Below are 21,197 nucleotides of genomic sequence, written 5' to 3' on the forward strand. Positions count from 1 at the left end.
GCCCCCTCGCTCCCCCGGCCGGACCCCCCCAGCGCAGCGCCCCCGCCCCCGCGGAGCGGCGCGGCCCCGGCGGCGCGGCGGCGCGGCCGGTAGGTGGCGCCAGCGCTCTTCCTGGCGGAGCCGCGGCCGCACCGCCCCCGCTCCCGCTCCCGCTCCTCTCCTCGCCCGGCCCGGCCCGGCCCGGCCCGGCCCGCTGGGAACCACCGCCCGCCGGGCCCCGGCCCCCGCCCGACGCGGCAAGGGGCCCCCTCAGGTGCGCGCACGGGGAGCAGGGCTGCGCCCGTCGCTTCCCTACGCCCGGCCTGTAATTAATGTCCCCGCGCAGAGCAATCAGCCTGCGCATCCCCGGGGGCCGCGCACGCTGCCGCGGGGTGTGTGCCCGAAGGCGCGGGCGAGCCGGTGTGTGCGAGCCGGTGTGGCGATGGCAGCCCCGAGCACCGCACGTGCGTGGTTAATAACGAGGCTGTGATTGCTGCCGCGAGCGGCGGCGGGATGGGCGAGCCCCGCCGCGCCGGCCGCCCCAGGCTCCGCCGGGCGGCGGGGGGATCCCGCCACTCCGTTATCTCCCGAGCCGGTCTCCCAGGCAGAACTGATCCTCTTGAGGGAACAAGGGGGTGGTGGGAGAGTCTCAATTGCAAATACTGTTTGGAGTTTATTGGAGAGAGCGTCTGAGCGTTGAGGTGCTCTCCCGTGGCTCCCGGTGGATGCTGTGAGGAGGCAGGATTGTGGTGGGTTTCGGCTGTGCAGGGAATTGGGGTAGCGGGGGGGGGGGTGGGGGGAGGAAAAGACACGATCGAGAGTAGCTGAGACTTTGTGCCCCCGTTGGAGAGATGGTTGAGTCCTCGTCAAGGTTGCTGTGGTATCCCAGAAACACCATTCACTCCGAGCTGTGACCGCGCACCATCAACAGCAACAACTCCGCTGCGCCTGGCCGAGGAATAGGAATTAGGAGCTCTCAAGAATAATATGAAAGGGATCTGCAGAGGGGAAATCCGTGCAAAGGAATCGAAATTAGCAGACTTTTGGGAAAGGGGATGTACTAAATGTGGCCGGCTGGACTTCATCCTGGTGAAGAAAATGGAGATTAAAAGTGGATTTACATTTTGGAACCTCGTCTTTTTATTGATGGTTTCGTGTGTGAAAGGTAGGGTAGTATTTGAGTGGTATATTTTTAGGGGTCCATTTGCTTTCTGTCAGGGCGTTGCAAGCTCTCGCCTTGTATCAAGGTGTATTTCAAAATATATTTATCTCTTATTTTATATTTTTGCCCTTGGTACTTTGCAATGGAAATATATAAACGATTGCTAAGGCGGGGAGGAAAGAAGGAGTTGATTCAGAGCTCTCTTCGGAGATAGGAAATGTATTTGCTTGCCAGAGCTGGCGTTCAATGCAGTGACTGAGCTGGGGCTCAATAAATATTCTTGCAGTATGCTCAGACGGAGACGTGAGTTGGTTCATATAGCCTCTAACTAGTGTATATTCAAACAAATCCCACTGGTTCACTTTTTTAAGGTGACGATGATGTTAGTGCCGGGTGTGTGGGGGGATTACCTACAATTCTGGTTTTCGGTCGAGCAGCGGGATCTTTGCGGGAATGCCTGTATCGATGCACTTATTAGTTTAACCCGTTGCGTGGGGAAAGTTACGGAGGAGCCCAGCGTACGCGGAGCCGTCTCACAGCCCGAAATGCTCTTCACGCTCAGCTGTCTGTACGCCTGCAGGGCTCCCAGGCTGTCGGAAAGGTGCGTTGGTAATTCAGCCTTGGTCTGTCGCTGGGTGCAAAGACCGACAGATCGACACCTTTTCTCTTCCCTCCCTTGGTCCCTTTGCTCTGATGTATGTGAGGGAGTTTGGGTGGTGGTTTTTGTCTCTATTTTTTTTCCCGAGGCAGGGGTTATTTTGCTTTCTTCTTTCTTCTGTGTTCATGAAAGGAGGGCAAAAAGGAAATGTCTAGTTAGCGGCATACATATCTTCACTAAGTCTGTGCTTGCAGACAGTTAAGGGGAATGCTACACACAGAAAGAAGAAATATGTGGCTTGAATAATGTGCACCTGCAGAATTACACAGGCATCGCTAAACAGTGAAGTGCCGATCCCATCACGCGTGCCTTCAGTAAAAGGATCTATTCTGCTAGTCCCCACAGTCGGCTGCCTACCCGAAATAATCTCCCCTTGTTTGTGGCCAGTGATTAATATCCGATTAATCACCCTTTTATCCCCCTCCTCATCCTCATCCCTCCTCCCCGCCACACTCATACACTCCCAGAATATTTAGTAGACATTATCGATCCTCTCCGAGTTTTTAGACTTGGTTATCGCCTACAGAGGTTGCCTGCACGGGTGGGAAGGAGGTGTCTTGTGGGGGTGGCATTCACAGGCGTGCCTTCCTGAGCTGGCGCTGGCTCGGATGAAACAGTTTATTGTAGAGCTTTGCAGCTGCTTTTCCCCCCATTTGCATCGCGTTGAAAAAGACAATTCGCGTTTCACGGGGAGGGTCTGGAGGGCTGTTACCTCATCCCGCGTTATCCTGACGCGGGGTATCCAAGGGGCTTGCCTGCAACGTTTATGCACATTGTAATTAAAGGCAGCCTTTCTGTGTTCGCATCTATTGAAGGGAGCCGCTCCCGGCGCTCTGCCCCGGTCTGGAGACGATTTGCTGGCAGCACCGACCCGGGCCTTTGGGGGGCATTTCTTTTCCCTGGTTCGGCCTTCTGCCATTAGCGCGTTCTCGGTGCCGGGTGCCAGGGTTCGCCAGTCCCGGTCTGGACGCCGGCCAGGCGCGCCGTGCGCCGCGCGGGGCCCCGCGGGGGCGAGCGGGGGCTCTGGCGCGGCTCCGAGGCGGCTGCGTGGTGAGCGCGAGTCGCGGGGCGGCAGCATCCGACCGAGGGACGCGCTGGCGCGGCCGCGCAGCGGAGCGGCTTCCCCAGCACCTGTTGAGAGCCGCCGCTTGCCCTTGGGGGTGGGGTAAGGAAAAAACGCTGGGCAGAGAGGACAAAAGCTGCGATGAAGCACCAGAAATAGCCCAAGAAACAGGGGGAAAAAAGGGCTTTGCAAAACTAGCCGTTTCTCCTTCTTCCCATTGTTAGGGCCTAAACTTCCCCGGTGCCGACCCTGTCAGTTTCCATAGACTTCCTTTGGACTGGGGCGGTTCACCCAGAAAGTGCCGACCCCGGAGGTGAGATTTTACATTCTGGATGTGGGTTCCTTTAGGCAGCCATGCCTTACAGAGCTGGCTTACACTCACTGCAGCACTGCATCTATTCTGGACGTTTATTTTAATTCTCTCTCCACTCCTGTGAATGAAAGCATTTTAATTCGATTTACATTCCCATTATGTCAACACAGCTCCTGCTCCCAGAAAGCAGAGGCAAAGGATGAATGAATACCTGCCCACGTAAAACATTCCAGATGTTGGGAGCAAGATGACTCCCCGGATCGTACATCTGCTCTACCATTGCCTTGCAAGGCCTTTTTACTCCACCCCATCTCTGTAAGCTCTAGCCCATACCCTTCGTTGCTAAAACACTTCTACTGAACAGTCCAGCACCACATCATAACACCCAAACTGTTGCTGTTATTCCTGTCATCCAGACCACTTCCACAGCTTTGCTTGATATCTTACTCTCAGGCTTTTCCAATTTTTTTGTCATTGTCCTGTCATCATCTCCCCATTCTTGATCCACAGCTCTCCCATCATTACAGGTGTCGAACTATCCCAGGATGCTTAAGGAACCATGCTCACATCTGGATAATTAGGCTTTCCATGGATATATTAATATGGACAAAACAAATCCTTTGTGTTTATCTATAAATTCATGACTCTTTGGAACCTTCAACTTGAAAGGGGTTAGAAAAGGGAGAAAAAAGCAGGAGAAGGTGGAAGAAAGGAAATTGTCAGAACTGCTGAGGAAGGGGTGATAGGAAGAGCTAAGTAAAGAGGAATGGTTCCTTTTTCAATGAAAATCTTGCTTATACAATATCCTCTTTATGCCATAGAACCATTTCCAACAAAAATCTTCCTTCAATAGGCATGGAGTAAAAAAGCAAAGAAATTACATCACTGACAACTGAGTGGCATGAAAGGCATTAAAACAAACAAACACATCCACGATCCAGCCTTTAGAAAAGGCCACGCAGAGTGATTCCTGATCTGTTACAGGGGGTGATGAATCCTGTGCTCTTCCCTTTAGATGAACGAGGCACCCAGGAAAGCTCCCTCCCCTCACACCATGGGAGAAACAAGAAGCACCATTGAGGCAAGGGAGATACAAACCAAGTTTAGAGGAGTAGGGAATGGAAAACTCCAGTGTCCAACTCCCTTACAGAAAGTGGGGAAGAGGGCATAAAAGAGAGGGAAAAATTAGGCAGCATCTGTGAGCTTTGCCTCCTGGGATTTAGGAGAGAACTTGCACGCCTTCGGTTTGGCACCTCCTTCCACAAAAAAAAAAAAAAAAACAAAAAAAAAAAAAAAAAACAAAAAAAAAAAAAAAAAAAAAACTTGCGATCTGTTAGTGGACGCAAATCTGAGAGGAAATCAAGCAAAATGACCAGATTCCACAAGATTCCTCCATCTCTTCTATTTGGCTGTCTCTCCGAGAGAGAGCACCAAGGTCGACTTTTGTCTGCCTGGCTAAAATGAAGCTTTGCCGCTGCTGTTGTTCCTCTGTTCCCTTCTTGCAGTTGTGACAAGCGGAACAAGGGCAGCTTTTAAAATGAAAGGGAGATGAAGCACTGAGATTTTAAACGGCTCATTGACAAGAGAAGTGATGAGAAAATGAAAAGCATTTCCATTTCCAGTGATGGGTACGTGGCATGTGGGAGTATTTATCAGGGACAAAGCGTGCCCTGCTTCTTTTAACCATCTCTGCAATCTCCCTTTTCCCTCATTCCAACCTCAATCCCGCTCCCTTCATGCTCTGCCAGCTCCTCCCCACAGCTTCCTTGCCAGTCACTTGATTTATGGTGTTCCTGACGATGGGTATGGGATTACTGGTGGATGGCTTTCCTCAGTGAGGCACGGGTGGGCGCAGCGAGATGCTGGCTCTGTCCCCGAGGCGGGAATGGTCGGGAGAGTAACAGCAGGTTTAGGTTTCCTCATACCCAGATGGTAATGCCGGTGCTGCATCTTTGTGTGCATGTGTGTGTGTGTGTGTGTTGTGTTAGTTCGTATGTTTATGTGTATGTACTCATGCAGGAGGGCAGGGACACATTGACTGGAGCAGGGACAGCGTCGTCCTTCCTTTCCAACTCCTCCACACCCGCTCACCTCCTCTAGGGTGCCTTTTTGCCGTAAGCCCCCGCAGGTGACACAGGGCTGGCTGTGCTCAGCGGGCTGCGCACCGCGACTCGCCGTTTTTTCAAGCTACGCAGTTCTTCTGGGTTGCAGGCAAAGTTACCCTCTCTCACCCCCGCCTTACTCAGGACTAAAACACGGCATGGCTGTGCCCCCGCTTAGCGTTCGGCTTCTCCGCCTCCTCTCCTGCAGGGAAGCTGTGAAGAAGCACCCGACCCCTCCCAGCAGCACCAGCAGGGACTGTTTCTCCTTTCCCTGCCGATGCCACTCGGGACTCGCAAAGGGCCCAGGAGAGCCTCACCTTCGCTTTCCTCTTTTTCCTTGTGAGAGGCAGCAGCCTAAAGGCGGAGCCGGCTCGGAGGGCGGCTGCCCGCCGGCAGCCTCCACCCGCGCCCGGCATCGGCACCGGCCCCCGCAGCCGCCTGCGGTGTCCACACCTCCGGGCAGTCCTTCTGACAGTCTTCCGCCCTTTGCCTTTGCTTACTTTATCTCGGTCACTCCTGCACGTCTTCGGCTGACAAGTCTAAGGCAGCTCTAGGGTGGTCGGTTGATTGGTTTGTTCGACTGACGCACAGCAATAGCCCCTCACTCCCTAAGCACAACCAGCCCGTTCCTCTGCAAGAGGCTAAGCACTCCAGGCAGCCATACAGGATGGAGAGGGACAGGCTGTACCTTCAACTCCATTATCAGCATCTCAATTTGCAAGCCCCACTGCATGAGACCTAAGGAATTCTGTGGATGTGCTTCAAAATTCCTCCTTTTCCAAGATTCCTGTGCAGAAACATAGCAGAAGCTTGTAGTCTACCGGTGATTTTTTGCTTGTTTTTTTTTTTTTTGTATTTGGGGGCGGGAGGGGGGAGGATGTTTTTGAGCAAAAAGTCTAGCAGGATGATTGCCCATCTAGCTTAGTGCCCTTTATCTCCAACCATCACAATTAGCAGCAGGCTAGTGAAAGATTGGAGAAACACAGCAAGTGGAGTGACTAGCACGTCCTGGATTTCAGCAGCCAACAGCTTTGGAGCTCCTATACAAGCTGCTTTTGAAACATCACATTTGGAAAGGCATGGACTGGCCTGTGTTCCTCTCATTTGTCCGTTGTCTTTCATTCTGCTGCCTTTTTCCCTTGCTTTGCCCTGCCTTGCCTTGCCTTCCTTCCCTGTTCCATACCATGGCATTCATATAAATCCTGAATTCTTTACGTTCTTCATCTGGCTGAAAGCACTGGCTTGTCTGAACATTTGTGATAAAATCGGTTGTCGTTGACGTGGTGTGAAGGTCTACCCACAAAATCTGAGGTTTGAAACCATTGAATGCACATGTATCTAGTAACAAGAAAGAAAATCACATACTTGTTCAGGGAAGTTTGAAAAAGTTTTAAAATATCCTGTGGGGATGGTTCAATTTGCCTGATTGTAGCAACTTCTCAGAGAAAATGTTCTGAAGAATAAGACAGCCTTGCGCTGCAGCTTTTTTTAAAAAAATTACTGTCTTAGACATTGTCTGATTTTCAGAGGTATTGAGCATTTACAATTTCAGGTGGCTCTAGTAAGAGTCTGGGGAATATGTTAGCACCTCTGAAGCAAGGCCAAATGAGTCCATCGTTGTGATACTGAGACACAGAGAAACAGTATAAGTAAAAAAAAAATCTATAAAATAAATTAAAATTATATATAAAATTTTAATTGTACAGAATCTGATAAATTGGAATGGCAGGAATAAGAAAAGCTTTATGATCTGCTGTAAAATTAGTTGGTTTTGTTTTTTTTTTTTTTTCCACTTATAGGAAACTTAAATTCTAATTCCATGGGGCTGTGATATCTCAGCTTCACCTACTTGCTGATTCGTATCATTCTGCTTGTCTTTCTGACCTTAATGGTTAAGCTTGGAAGGATAGAACAAAGCCTTTGAGGGAAATTAGCTTACCAGTTACTACAAAGCAATTTCCAGGAAAGAGCAGTCAGAGAACAGACAGCTTGGTCTAATCTGTTGGGTTGTTTCCTTAAACTCTTATATTTTTAAGACAGTTCTTACTTTGTGAGATATTTGAAGAAGCAATTTTTAAGTCACAAATCAGAGACACATCTGATAAACACAATTATTGCAAGGTTTAAAACCTTAAATAATAATTTTGTTTATGTAATTTCCATGCTAGAATTTATTGCAAAAATCCAGAACTTTAACAAGATTTAGACACATGCCTTTTAATCAACTTTACAGAAGAATGTTTCCTTGTCAATGAAATGGTACAATTTCTTTACAAAAAAAGGATAACATTTGTCTTTATCTAAAATTCAAGGGACAATATTTGGCAATTATCTTAGGCCTAAATAGAACAGGGTGTGACATGTAATGTGCCAGTTTTAACACTCCTTTAAAAAAAAAAAAAACAAACTAATAGTAGAAAATGTTGAAGGTCTCCTTCCCAATATCCAGCTTATCTTCTGTTAAGTAGAATGGAGAAGGATATTGGTCTCTAGGGAGGATTATTTAAAATACACATATACACACAGACATACCATTTACATTTGTACTTGTTTACATTCAGTTGTTTACCTTTCCTGGTCAGATTTACAATCATTGCTGCAGTGCTTTGTTCTCACAGAACGTGTAAGATTTAGTATGGCTTCATAATTTCAGCATTACAGATGCTTAGTACTGTTGTAAATGTCAAAGATGGAAATACTGGGAGTTCATCATGTCCTTTCCAGGGTCTGAAATCTTAGTTGGGTAAGTTTATAGATTTAGGAACAGTGTTACTCAGAAAGGGTGAGCCCCAGGGTACTGGCAAATGACAAACAAGGGATTCCATCAGGGCTGGTCCTCTTATAGAACTCTGTCGTTGAAAAACAGGATGGGATGCAGCCAGCACAAACACAGAGAGGTGGACTGCCCATTTTCCCTTGGATTCTACAAAATGCTTCATAGCATCATGTGTCATATTTGCATTGTATCATAGAAATAAGGAAAATAACTGTAACTTAACCACAGAAGCATTCCTGGGGTGATGAATTCTCATTGCCCAAGGCCTGTAAATAGCACAGACTATCTTTGCAATAGAACTGAAAGAATTTGGAGGCTTGGGGCAGAATGACTGAGTTGATTACTTGGATTATACTGCTATTGAATCACTATTTCTGACCTTGAATTCTATTCCGTCTGTTTTCCCTATTTACATATCTTATTAGCCTTATGCATGTAACTCATTTGATTTAATTCTCATGGAAATATGTACACATATATGTTTACACATGCAGATATAATATGCATGTGTAGAAATTATATCTACATATTTGATTATGTTGTAAAGAAATTCAACAGACTGCATTGTTACCTTACAAAGGCACAGGTAACAACTTGAAACTTATGTGCTTCCTAAGTTATCTATTACTTCTTAATTTATTGTGTATTCCTAATCTCAGAAGGAAGTTCCACTATAATACATAATTGATTTCACTAACAAAAGAAGAGTGATAGTAATGATAGCTAGGAGTACTTGTTAGGAGGAAAGCTTGATGAAAAGAAAAAGCACTAGTTACTAAAACCAGTAATTAAAAACTTAAATTAAGAATTGACCATCATATTTATTCCTAGTGATTTAGGGTTTTTTTACCAAATATAGTTTCTATAAACTGTTTTTAGTAGATTGAAAACCCCTAATCACCTTTCAAGTATACAGAAAACGAACATTTCTATGCTATTTTCTGGTTTATTTTAATACTGGTATTATCATTTGAAGAGACTGACATATCTCAGAGGTGGCTGTATTTCAGTGGCAGTTAAAATGAACCCTCTGCCATCATTATCTCCTCATAGAGCCGTTTTCAAACCCAGCAAGCGGATACCTGCAGGTGTAGTTTGGAGTCCTTAGTGAAAATGAACCACATAAATGCAAAGTACACATATTCTCATTGAACATAGTGTTGAGATGGAACTACTTGAATTACAAAACCTTTCCTCCACTATTTAATCTGGCCCAGAACAAAAACTTCACAGGCTGCTATAGTTAGCTTTCTTGGTTGCTGTGCAGTTTTTCTGGGAACCAAAGCTTAGTCTAATTAAAAATATTCTTTTAAAAGCCTATACTAAAAGTTGCATATTTGCTTCTTTGTATGAGTTTTGATCCAAAGATAAATAGAAGTTATAAAACAGGATGTAAAATGAACCTCTAAACTGTCGTTTGAGCCCATTGAAGGCAAAATGAGAGTCCAGAATAGGATCTCTGAGAGTAGATTTTCCTGTTTCTTTTTGTACTGGGTTTTGAATTACAATGTTCTGTACATATATTTTGTTTGACTCATAAATATTAATTATAAAAGAAGTCATGTATTTCACAATATATGCTAGATATTTTAATTAGAAGTGAACTTTGGAAAACTCTTATGGCATTGTCGACCTAAGGATTACACAAGTAAATTGTTTATGATTAAGGGAAAATAAATTATATATTTGGATACAGTAGGAAAATGCTCTTTCCACATTTCATTGATGGTCACATCAGTTCTCAGGATGAGTCCACTGGATTCAGTGTAATGATAGTATTCTAATATAATGTCAAGTGTAGTCCTTAGAACTCCAGAATAGTCCTCTTTTTTGTCAGAAATGGTTAATTTCAGCAATGTTTTAACCTAGTTTCGAGATTTCACATTAATTTTTTTGTTTTCCAGTAAAGCATTTTGGAATTTGCACAATGCTGCTAATGGCTGCAGAGGAACTAGGAGGACTTAAGAAAATAGATTGCAGTTTAAAATGCTTCAAATTTAATTATAAATTCAACTTGGTTTTACTTGTATCAGGTTATCATATATTCCACTATGGAGTTACATTTGAAAATGCTGAATTAGCTAGTAAAACCATAACACAAAAATCGGAAAGTTAGTTTTATTGTATCTTTTTTCTAACACATTCTTTGTATTTGCCACTGCCTTAGTTTAAAGACATTTAATATGCTGAGTCAAAATCAAAAGAACTGAAATATAGTGGAAAACAAAAGTTCAAATCCTGACTTTTGGTAAGCCCACATGGTTAAACAAAGATTAGGAGAAGAAAATAATAGGTCTTTGGCCACCTCACATAATCATGTCTGTTGGCTTTGTGGTAACAGATGCTTTTTTCTTGCATCTTCAGGGGCATGCAGGAACACAGACACACCAGCACTCCTGGTAGCAGGCATCTGTAAGTGTGTCCTCTATTAGGAAGAATTCTGCCTAATTCATGATTATGCTCTCATCTTCTGTTATTTCCCTTGAATACGTCTCTGCTGACACTTCAATTATATGACTCCTACTGACTTGAGCAATGCTTGTTGCAGAATTGGGAGGGTTGGCAAGGACCTCAAAGACCATCAAGTCCAACTGTTAACCCAGCAGTGCTGAGTGATGAGTGCTATGCATGACATGGCAGTTTTAATGGCCACAAGAGAAGAAATGCATATATTTATTAACTCATAATAAAAGGGCAATCTTTGCATCAATATAGTGCTCACAAAAGTTCTCATCTGATTAAAGAGTTTTTATTGATATAATATACTGAAGTATATTGGCATTTGCACTGTCAGCAGTGGAAAGTTGTACCAATCAACCATGTAAGACTCAGTCTTTTTGAAAACGTACTGACAAACTTTTGATTCACAAAGCTACTTATCTAATATAGAAATGAGCAACAGAATCATGTTTAATATAGAACAAATTCAATGGCATTGCTGACTCCTGCATGCCTACCTCCATAACTTTCCTAAGGATATGCTTCAAAATTCCTAAATTTTTCTAGTACTACAATTGCAATCCATTGAAACATGTGTGAGTTTACACAATATTTTCAGCTACTTTTAAATTAGACTACCCATAAAAAACCCTACCATTCTCCTAAGCTCTATCCATATATTTTTACTACACTCAAATCCAGCTCATCAACTAGCTCCTGTAATTTTTCTGAATTTATTCAGCCTCCTCTGCACTTCTGGGCTCCCTTCCCAAATTCTCTTCCCACTCCACAAGTACCGCTGGAGAAGTCCCAATAACATAAAGCCTGCAGAAAAATATAGAAAGTTCTCTTCAATTTCCATGTAATTTGTAAAGTCCTTTTTTGGCCCAAAGTAATAATCATGTAAGGGTAATAAGCTAGGAAATGAAATATCCTCCCAGCCTTAGAGTCATAGATTAGACTTACTAACTTTTTCAGGAAGTTCTTTGAATTTTATATCATCTTCAGGAAAGCAAGATTGGAAGAGTGGTTTTTCAGTTATATTTATTTTCATTCTTAAGTATCTTTTGCCTGTTTACCTGATTATTGTTTGGTAACCAAAATAATTAATACCCATTTACCCCAAAAGAAAACTTCAAAACACATTATTAAAAAAAGTCCAAAATTTGATAGTGAGATATTCTTACACTCACTTGTGTATAAATGAACAGTATAGAATCAGATAGTTAAAATTGGAACACTTGATATATTTTTGAAATCCAAAATATATATTTTGGTTTTTCAAGCTATAATGTATACAGTTAAACTGTCCATGTGACGTGGTAAATGAAATTTTACAGATCTAATTTTACTCATGTTAATCTTTTACTAATATCATCATTCTGGGATGACCACAACTGACTTATTGGGATTATATGGATTGTATACATAATATTGTAGAATAGTAAAATAATTAAATAGAAAAGGAAAAAAAATCACATACGGTACAACAGGGCTAGATTTATAGGGATGCTGTCACACGCTTGTTCCCATTGACTTTGTGTATTCTAATGAAGTCAGGAGAGTTTGCTGTGTATCTGACTTGTGAAAGGTGCTGTTCCAAATTGCTCCTTTTGGGGTCTCCTGTATTCGTCCCCTCTTTGAAATCCATTGACAGCTGAGTTAACACAAATCTAAGAGTCAGAGTGTGCCACAGATACCAGCTAAGGAGAGAATCTGCTCATCAGAACCACTGTAATTATTAAGGAAACATGAATTACCTCCTGGAATTTACGATAAATCTGAGGTAACTATATGGAAAATGGATAGTTTATTTTAGCATATTGTATGCAATACCATGAGCATTGAATCATCACTTCTGAAAACATAACTGCATTGCAATGTTGAGGTGTTTTCTGAAGAACTTTTTCTTAATTCTTTTGAGTTTTAACATTTTGCATTATTAAGCTAGTACAAAGTGTCCTGTAGGTAAACATCCTCTGGCCAAACTAATATGGATATATTTATTTGATCAACTGTTTCTACTCATCTACTTCCTCCAAGCTTCATGTGTACAAAATTTATTTCCACTATCTCTTTTGTATCATACCTTTTTTGTGCTTTTAATTCAGATTGCTCTGGGCAAGGTTCCTATTCTTTGTCTGGCACACTTGGATGATTGTGTACTTTTTGAGGTTTTATCTTTGATTTTTCCTCTTTTCCCATCTCCTTACAGTATTAAAAATATGTCCATTATCTACTTGAATGTCTGTATTTTACAGTCTTAGTGTCTTTTTTTTCCTACGTGACAATACTATTTTTAAATTTCTTTTCTATTGATGGCTCAATTAATGTTCCTAACAGTGTTTGTATTTCACACTGCTTGGTGGCTCTAAGTCTTCCCATTCAAAGCTTCTTACTTCTCAAGTGAGAAGTGTACTTTTGAAAAGAGTAATCATCCATTCAATTATAACCTTATTGAAATATTTACCAGTAGATTATTTTAGAGCTTGTCCTCACTGAACTGAAGATTTGTTATTGACTTTTAGCAGAACAGAGTAGATTGATGCAAAAAACCAAAATACTCATTTCAATACAGAGGAGTTTATTTAGGAAGTGACAGCTCTACAAAACTGTTTATATCTTGCATGGGACTGAACTGATGAAACTGAAAAGCTGTAACAGTTGAACTCCACCAGATTTTTTTTGCCAGTACCCTAAAATGGTAGTAGAACAACGTGGGTAAGTTCTTGACACTCTCAAAAACCTTACAGGCTTTGGTCCATTCCTGTTTAGTCTTATGAGAGTAGTTAAGTGAGTCAACAAAAACAATGATGAGATGATTAATATCAGGTTTTATTATAGTTTTCAAATCCTATTCTAATTAATCATTCATTTATAAAGATGGCAGGAGTAAGGTTACAGTTGCAAGATGACCAAAAATCTAAAATCCTTTTTAAAGTAAATAATATCAAAATTTTAGAAGACAATGAATTGACAGTTTATTAACCAATCACTTTTTTTTTTTAACTAATTTGGCAGAAACACATGAGGAGCCCTGAGAGTTTAAAGTTTCTGGCTGATCTCTAAATCTAAAACAGCTGAGCAGATTTAAATATTTTGTGTAAACAAATTTGCATCCAGGCTACTAATCTGCATGCCAGCTTTCAGCTTGACATTTTCTGAAATGATGGAAAAATGCTAAGCCCTTAATACTAAATGGAGTTCATAATGGAAATGCTGACAGACCCTTAATTACCTGTATTGTGATTCTGCTGAAAGCTTCTTTATTTGTCTAATCTTTCACAATGCAGTTAAATATATAAATTCTTGGAAGGAGGAAAAAAAGGAAATTTGTCTTGGAAATACTAAACTGTAGCAATGCTATATTTTCTTCCAGACATCCACTTATGGAGGCAGCAGTTACAAAAAAATTATTTGAAGAAAAATATAGCATTATCTGTGCAAATGCAAAGGCAGCCAGTGATGCTTAAAAGTTTAACTTAACTTCCATTTTTCAATCTTTTTGAGTCACCTTTCTGGCAAAGTATGATTAAACAGATACAATCAGCCATTTTTAAGATGATAATGGGGTATTATCACAGAAGAAATTTCTTATTGACTTGACATGGTAAAAAAATCACAACCAACAAAACATATCCAATTTATCGTTCCACTGCCCTAATACTGTGTACTTAAGATTAACTCTTCCTCATTGAATGGAGGAGGAAGCAGAGGATAATATGAGAGAAAGGCCATTGTCTGGACACTAATTTACAAATTCTGTAATGTAGAAACTCCACTATCTGCCAACTTTAGAATAGAGTCTTTAAGATTCTCTAGAAGAGATTTTTTTCAATTTTTTTTTTTTTTTTTAATTCCCACCATGAAAATCTTCCCCCGTTTGTCCAGGCTATAACCACCTGAAAAACTAGACAGCATTTGCTCTGCAGAGATTTCTTAGGGTGGATGACTCAGACATGCTATCCTTGCTCCTGCTCCACACAATATCTGTGCTCCAGCCAGGGCACACAGCTATGCCTGTAGAACAGCTTTCACACATGACAGTGGTCCTTCAAGGAAACAGAATATCCTCTAGCATTTTTGCCTTTGTGGTTTTCTGGGTGAATGATATCTATTTATCCAAGGTTCCCACAGCAACAACTGACAAAGCTCAAAGAAAATATTCTGAATGAAAATGAGAAACATACCGTTCTGATACCTTCTTTCCAGACTGCCGCCTTCTCCAAAAAGACACCTGGAATTTTAATTTTTCCTTATGAAGAAACTACTTCAGTCCCAAGATCAGCTATTTGCCCATCTCTGTATCTTCTTTAATATCATTCTGCCTTTCTTGACATAAGGAGATTAGAACTCCGGACAGTGCTCAAGATAGGGGTGCATCAGTGTTTTTTGTAGGGAATAGATTTCACTCTCTTTGTCTTACTCTTTCTGATTGTGGAAGTGCCATGGAACATGAAGTCAATAATTCCAAAGAAATTTCAGTGGTGTGCCTGAGGTCAAAACTTCGAGTTCCAAGTTCTGCATCATGCAGGTATCATTTAGTTATATTTCCCTATATGCATATTAATCTCTAAAACTTGTCTACTTCTGCGTTTGCACACCTATTGATTTTGTGAAGACATTCTGGAATACCTTGACATTAGTGCATAATTTGATTACCCAAAACATCTTAGCATCTCCAGTCTAGCAAATTTCCCTGCTTACTCCTTACTCTGTTGAGGATAGAGATGTGAGGAAAGCTCATCACATCACTTATCTGAAAATGGCAACTCCACTTTTAATTCATCATCTAAGCAAGTGATCATCACCTATTCTGTGTTTTATATTTTAACATCTTTAAGTTCATAAAAGGATCTTTCCATCTGTCCTGTGGTAAACTATTTTTAATAGCTTTTGATGGTGAGCCTTGTCAAGAGATTTTTGCATGTTCACAATAACTAAACTTAAAAAGATTATTTTTTCTGATTAATGGACCTATACCCAGAATTCCCTTCTCTGGTGTGACAGCTTTAACCAAAGGCCAAAAAGCACAGGAGAAGAGCTGCCCGTATATGTTGTCTTCTCTGTTACCCAGAAGAACCATAAATATTTTCTAAATCTGGGCACTTTTCATAGTACTTTTGAGGTACAATGAGTCTGTTTAGTACTTTAATAGCTGACTTAAAAATATAGTACTGGAGTTGCAGAAAATGATTCTGTTTCTGTTGGAAGCATTTTCTAGAATTTGAACTAAATTACTATTCCAAGCAAAATGTTAGAGACACTGAGCTCTTGCAATTGTCATGTTTCAGATGAGATGTTGCTGGCATGTCTGGTCCTGAAAGATTGCATGGTATTTTTCACAGAAGATTGTTATTAGCCTTCATCTGCTGGCTGAATTCCAATTTGGATAATTACAGTCTGCTATCTAAATTCTCTAAGCAGAGTGTGTTAAATAACCTTCTACACTTTCTTTTCTAATCTTCTGAGAAGCATTTCTGAGAATTATTAAATAATAGATCTATTTAATCTAAAAGGCAGCTGCTTCTAAATGCAAGGGGAAAGTAACTGTTTTAGAAGGTGTGTTGACTCTCAGTGCTCAGTGATAAATTACACAGCAACACTGGTGTAGGAAATGCTTCTTAGCACTGTACAAAAAACTAAGGAAACTACCTCCTTAACAAAATTGTTGTAATTTAATTAAGAGTTCATGGAAACATTTTAGATAAACAATACAATATGGTCTTCCAAGATGAGAAGTACAAGCCTGGAGAAATTGACATAGAACGTTCTGGAAAAGTTACAAGTTATTGAAGGTTTAAATAAAGATTTCTTATTCAAGATGAAGGATTAATACACACAACTGTAGTACACAGGAGAAAATAGAAAAGTGCAAAGCTGTGCAAAGCTTTGAACTTCCTCAGATATGAAAAAATCAAAGGGAGAAAATGGGTCAGTTGGACCAGTCATGAAGTCAAGTCCCAGATTTGAAATAAATAGATGAAAATGAAATATTTCAAATGTAGTTGAGTACATTTTGCTGATTACTAGTTCAGTTGTTTGTTTCAACATATGAGAAAAGAAGGGAAGGGGATTCAGTATTAATCACAATTGCTTGACATGTTTTTGAACATATGTAATTATTGGACTAGTTTCAGGATAATTTGTTAAGCTTCAGCTCATTGGTCAATCAAAAGTGGTGCTTGCTTTTCCCTTTTAACCTCATGGTAAGTAGCAGCATTCAGCAAAGTAAAAAAGAGACAGGAAGCAAAGAGATGCCAAAGAAACATCTTGACTCGAAAGATATTCTCATATTCACTATCTCCATCTTTCCTTGGGACTTGTTGACACAGACATGTTAAACTAGAAGAAACCCTCTCCTGTACCATTTCTTCCAAACCTATTTACCTCTCACAGAATGCCCTTTATCAAGCCCAAAGATTTTTACTCTCCATGAAGAAAAGATGACAGTTTCAACATTTTTGCTCATGATTGTTCCACCCTGCATTTTGAAAGCTCTGTACAGGTTCACGGTAAAACTTTTTTGGGGCCGTTTTATAGAGAACAACACTACCACATAATAATTCTATGACTCCTGTTACTGTTTGGCATTATTTTAGTTCAAGAAAAAAACATCATATCCACTTGTATGCTTAAACTATTCTAAGCTCAGTCCAATCTATTTAAAAAAGCACAATAACAAGATCATTATATGTAATGTTATGTTCAAATTAGGTATTCACCAGGTTGATTCATGTCTGGATGGAATAGAAGCAGAGGTTGTTTACAGCCCTTTGAGAAACCATTTAAATCTGGTTCTAAGAAAACTCTGTTATTACAGTGCAGGTGGTTGAGTTGATTGCAATCTTGAAGATTAAGGATATCTCTATTTCTATGATGTTACAGAAACACAGAGAACTTTTTGGCCCGATTGTCACTATGATTTACTGTTGCCAAAAACTGCATTAACTGCATAACTGCTATTTTGGAGCCTCCTCAGTACAAAATTTTCATTAGCTTAGTTTTTTGCATGAATACAAAATTAGTAAATATGAGTGTAATATAATAAGCACAGTTCCAAACCAAGTAGCAGTATTCTTAAGGTAATGATCAGGAGAAAAATGGAATGATTTTATTTCTCTGTTAAACAGCTTCATTATCTGTTGGTTAGTGAAACTTCAGGTACTTTGGTGTGCAATTTAACACTACATTGCCAGAAAACTCAGTATATATATTGCAGTACGAAATGCACTTTGAAGTCTTCTGTTCTTTATACTTCTGTAAGAAATTGGCTTCAAGGGAATTGCTACTATCCTTTGCTAGAGAAAAACCAAAAATAAAATCTTGAAGTTAGTGGGTCAAATATCATCTGCTTTAATTACTTTAAACAGATGGAAACCATGAATAATTATTCATAAAAGCCTTTTTATATGCTTTTTCAAGGCGTACTATTGCAAGATTTTTTTTCAGTTACATAAATAGCAAAGTGAAAAAGAGCAAGTAATATCACCTCATATCTGCACATTAAGAAACAGCAATAAGTGGTTTGTTTTCTAAATGCTCTGAGAAGTTGCATGGGTCCAAATCCATTCCAGACAGCAGAAAAAAAAATCTAATGTTTGAAATCAAACTTGATTGAAGGATTTATTTCCAAGCTTCTAATTATTTCTTCATTTTTATCATTGGGTTTCACTAATGCATGGTGCTAAGAGGGCAACTGGGAATTAGTTTCTGGGAATTAGATTTTTCACTAGGAGAAGAAAACACACCTCTTTTTAGATAAACTTTCAGATAAGCCTTGATTTCTACCAAAGAAAACTGTGCAACATTTTCAAAATTCACAGAGTAAGAGTTCATTCATATATGAAAGATTTTTTTCCTGATGATTACCCCGCTTTCATAATTGTATAACATTTCAATTTGCATTTATATATGTATTATTTTTGATTTTTGGCTCATTAACATACCATGTTTTGCATCTAAAAATCAAACATTTTCCTGCTGACTAGTGGAGTAAATATTCTTATATAAAATGTTGAAACATATAAAAAATTAAAACCATGGCCAAACAACTGTGTCACCATGGCTATTTAGACTGACACATCTGCTCAGTTTCCCACACTTCTGAGCTTGGTGGCTGTCTGTATCAGCTTCTGAAAATTTCTCCATGTCCATTCTTACAATTCAGGTAATACCACAGTATAAAATAACTTACAGAGTTACAAGTGCTGAAATAATTTACTTCATACAGTCCATCAGCACATTTCAACTAAGAGGAAGCAGGTTTTTGAATTGCTGTTACACAACTACAAAATAGACATATGAGAATGTCTGCTTCCTCTTGTCCTCACTTATGGCTATGAATTCAGTCCTCTGTAAGAGTGTAGTTTTCTTATTTATTTTTATTTTTTACTATATTTCTGGAAGTTCCTAAAAAAAGAGTTTGAATTTCAGAAAATGGAACAAAAAAGGGAGGATTCCTCAAGTGCCTCTCATTCTACAGATTTCAAAGACTAAAATAAAAATTTGAGAAAATAAGTTTTATATTTGCAAAAATAATAAGCAAAAGCAATTGTTTATTGTTTCTGCACTTTAATAAGAATGCACTGTACATTTCTAGTTAGCTTCAAATAAATTACAAATTATGGTTTTGCCTTTGATATATTATTTTTCCTTCCCAAGACAATTCAACACCTGTTATCAAAACTGGGTAGGAAACCTCACCAAAATTAATTTTTTGTTACTCTGCATTATAAACATTTTGGCAGGTTTTTCGTTGGTTGGTTGGTTGGTTGTTCTGCTCTTATTTGAGAAGTAGTCTAGGGGTTCTTTTTTGTCTCATCATTACAAGATTTCACAAACTTTCCATATTGGGAGTGAGAAATAAGGAATAAAAAGAGCCAAACAATCCTTGTGAGAGCATTTAGGACAACATGTTCTGGTTTGACTCCACAGATGCTGCTATATAGACACTTAAAGGGCAATTTAAATTTCAGTGTGTTGTACACTTTGTGGTCCTTTGCATTAAAAGTTGTGACTTCCATGTAAGCATTACTCAATAGGAAGCCATACAATTGTTTTAGGTATCTCCTAGTGTTTTCTCTGCCCAGCTGGGAGGTTTATCTGCCACTGAGGCAGCCTAGCTGCTCACCTGTACAGAGCAAGAGGACCTGCAGGAAGCACTGGATGCTCCTCCACAGAGCAGAAAGCAGCCATGGAGACTGGAACATCCTCTGTGCTAACTAGGCTGTTTCCCAACCTATTATAATAATTTCACACCACATTATACTGTGAGTCTTAAATGATTGAATGTCTCCTTTGAACATTCAAAGGTTCCCTACTCTACTAGCTCACTGTTATCGCTTTCTCCATTGCCTTGTGGCAAATTAGTTGAATGTACTGTAAGAAAAGGGAGATCATCAGCATCTTATTTGCATACAAACTTCATATTATTTTCAAATTATCTTCTTTAAGCTTCTCATTTTCCTAGGATGTTTTATCCTGCCTGTATGAAGTTTGCTCATTATGTATGCACTCTTCTGTTAGTGTTTTGTTGCATAACATAACAGATTTTCCTTTCCACCTTTATTCTCTCCCTGGATATAAGTGCTAAATTACACAATGGTAGGAACATCAGCAATTCTTCACAATTAAGTTTTTACTGATTTATACCAAGCTAGTCAGAAGAGTTAGGACAAAAATTATACAAAATTAAAAAAAAAAATAAACTCTTCACTTTCTCACAGCATAAGAAATGCTTGGATGGCTTGAATATTCCTATAATTGTCACTTTGCCTAAGACTTACAGAAAATTTCTCAGGCTCATGATGCCTTAGGCAGCAACCCCTATGCTTTCCCCTCCCACAGAAAAGAAAAAAAGGCTTGCTTACCCTACAGTCTTCATGGGTGTCTTTGGCTCATGCCAGTAATTCTATTGTTTTTGTGTTGTATGAAAAACTTGTATTTTGAGGGACACATACTTTGAGGGATAAGGGAATGGGAGGTGATTTTTCTAAGAGGAACATGTTGAAAACAAGTTAATCTACGTACAGTTACCAGTGCTTTCACTGTTGACAATGTCTGAACTGCAGACATGCTGAGATGTAATGGGGAATCACAGCTTCAGGGAGCCATCTGTGGATCTCAATGCAAAATCATTCAACCCAGTGAAGTTAAAGCAGAAGCAGATCTATTTGAATTTTTTTTCTTCATCTGGAAATAGACTTTCTAAGGAGGATTACAGGAGAATTAATAGAGTTCATCTCTACCTTATTTCTTCTTTGTCTTGACCAAACTCGTTTATGCAATGATCTGGTTTTCATGCAGTACATAATATTAGCATTGTACCTCTCATTGTGAAAATGTTAATGTAATTCCTAAAAGAAATTTTCATTTCAGCTTTTGAAACATAGGGAAATGTGTAATTAATACATTCCTTAACTTTTATATTCTGGAGTTCACTCCCTGAAAAATATCTCAGGTGCTATTAATATTGCTAAAGGGAAGTGTCAGAACCTTACTGTGTTAGGACTGAGGAAAAGTAAAATGTTTTTTGAGGCAGAATTCTGTCCATTGCTTCCTATCTCTCATGACAAATTAACAAGGACCTAAAGTATGTACAGAATTAAATGAAATACTTATTTTATGAAATTGTTATTTGCCTCATATTCTACATATGGTAAGAACTTTAAAGTGATAAAAAATATAATTAAATAAAAGATTC

The 21,197-nt window shown here is 39.9% G+C and overlaps 1 protein-coding gene across 3 annotated transcripts in view; it reads left to right on the forward strand.

Annotated features, from left to right (window-relative positions):
• The first annotated feature begins 261 nt into the window (after window positions 1–261).
• Window positions 262–21,197, forward strand: part of CSMD3 (CUB and Sushi multiple domains 3) — a 586,072-nt gene continuing 565,136 nt past the window's right edge. For 2 of the 3 annotated variants that reach the window (XM_068182715.1, XM_068182726.1), the window contains exon 1: window positions 263–1,144. In XM_068182715.1, coding sequence (XP_068038816.1) covers window positions 967–1,144 — 178 coding nt within the window. In that variant the 5' untranslated portion in view covers window positions 263–966. Of the gene's footprint in view, window positions 1,145–21,197 lie in introns of all 3 variants that reach the window. The other variant, XM_068182735.1, reaches the window with a different exon arrangement.

This window comes from Anomalospiza imberbis, chromosome 1, assembly GCF_031753505.1.
Source record: "Anomalospiza imberbis isolate Cuckoo-Finch-1a 21T00152 chromosome 1, ASM3175350v1, whole genome shotgun sequence".
Lineage (NCBI taxonomy): Eukaryota > Metazoa > Chordata > Aves > Passeriformes > Viduidae > Anomalospiza > Anomalospiza imberbis.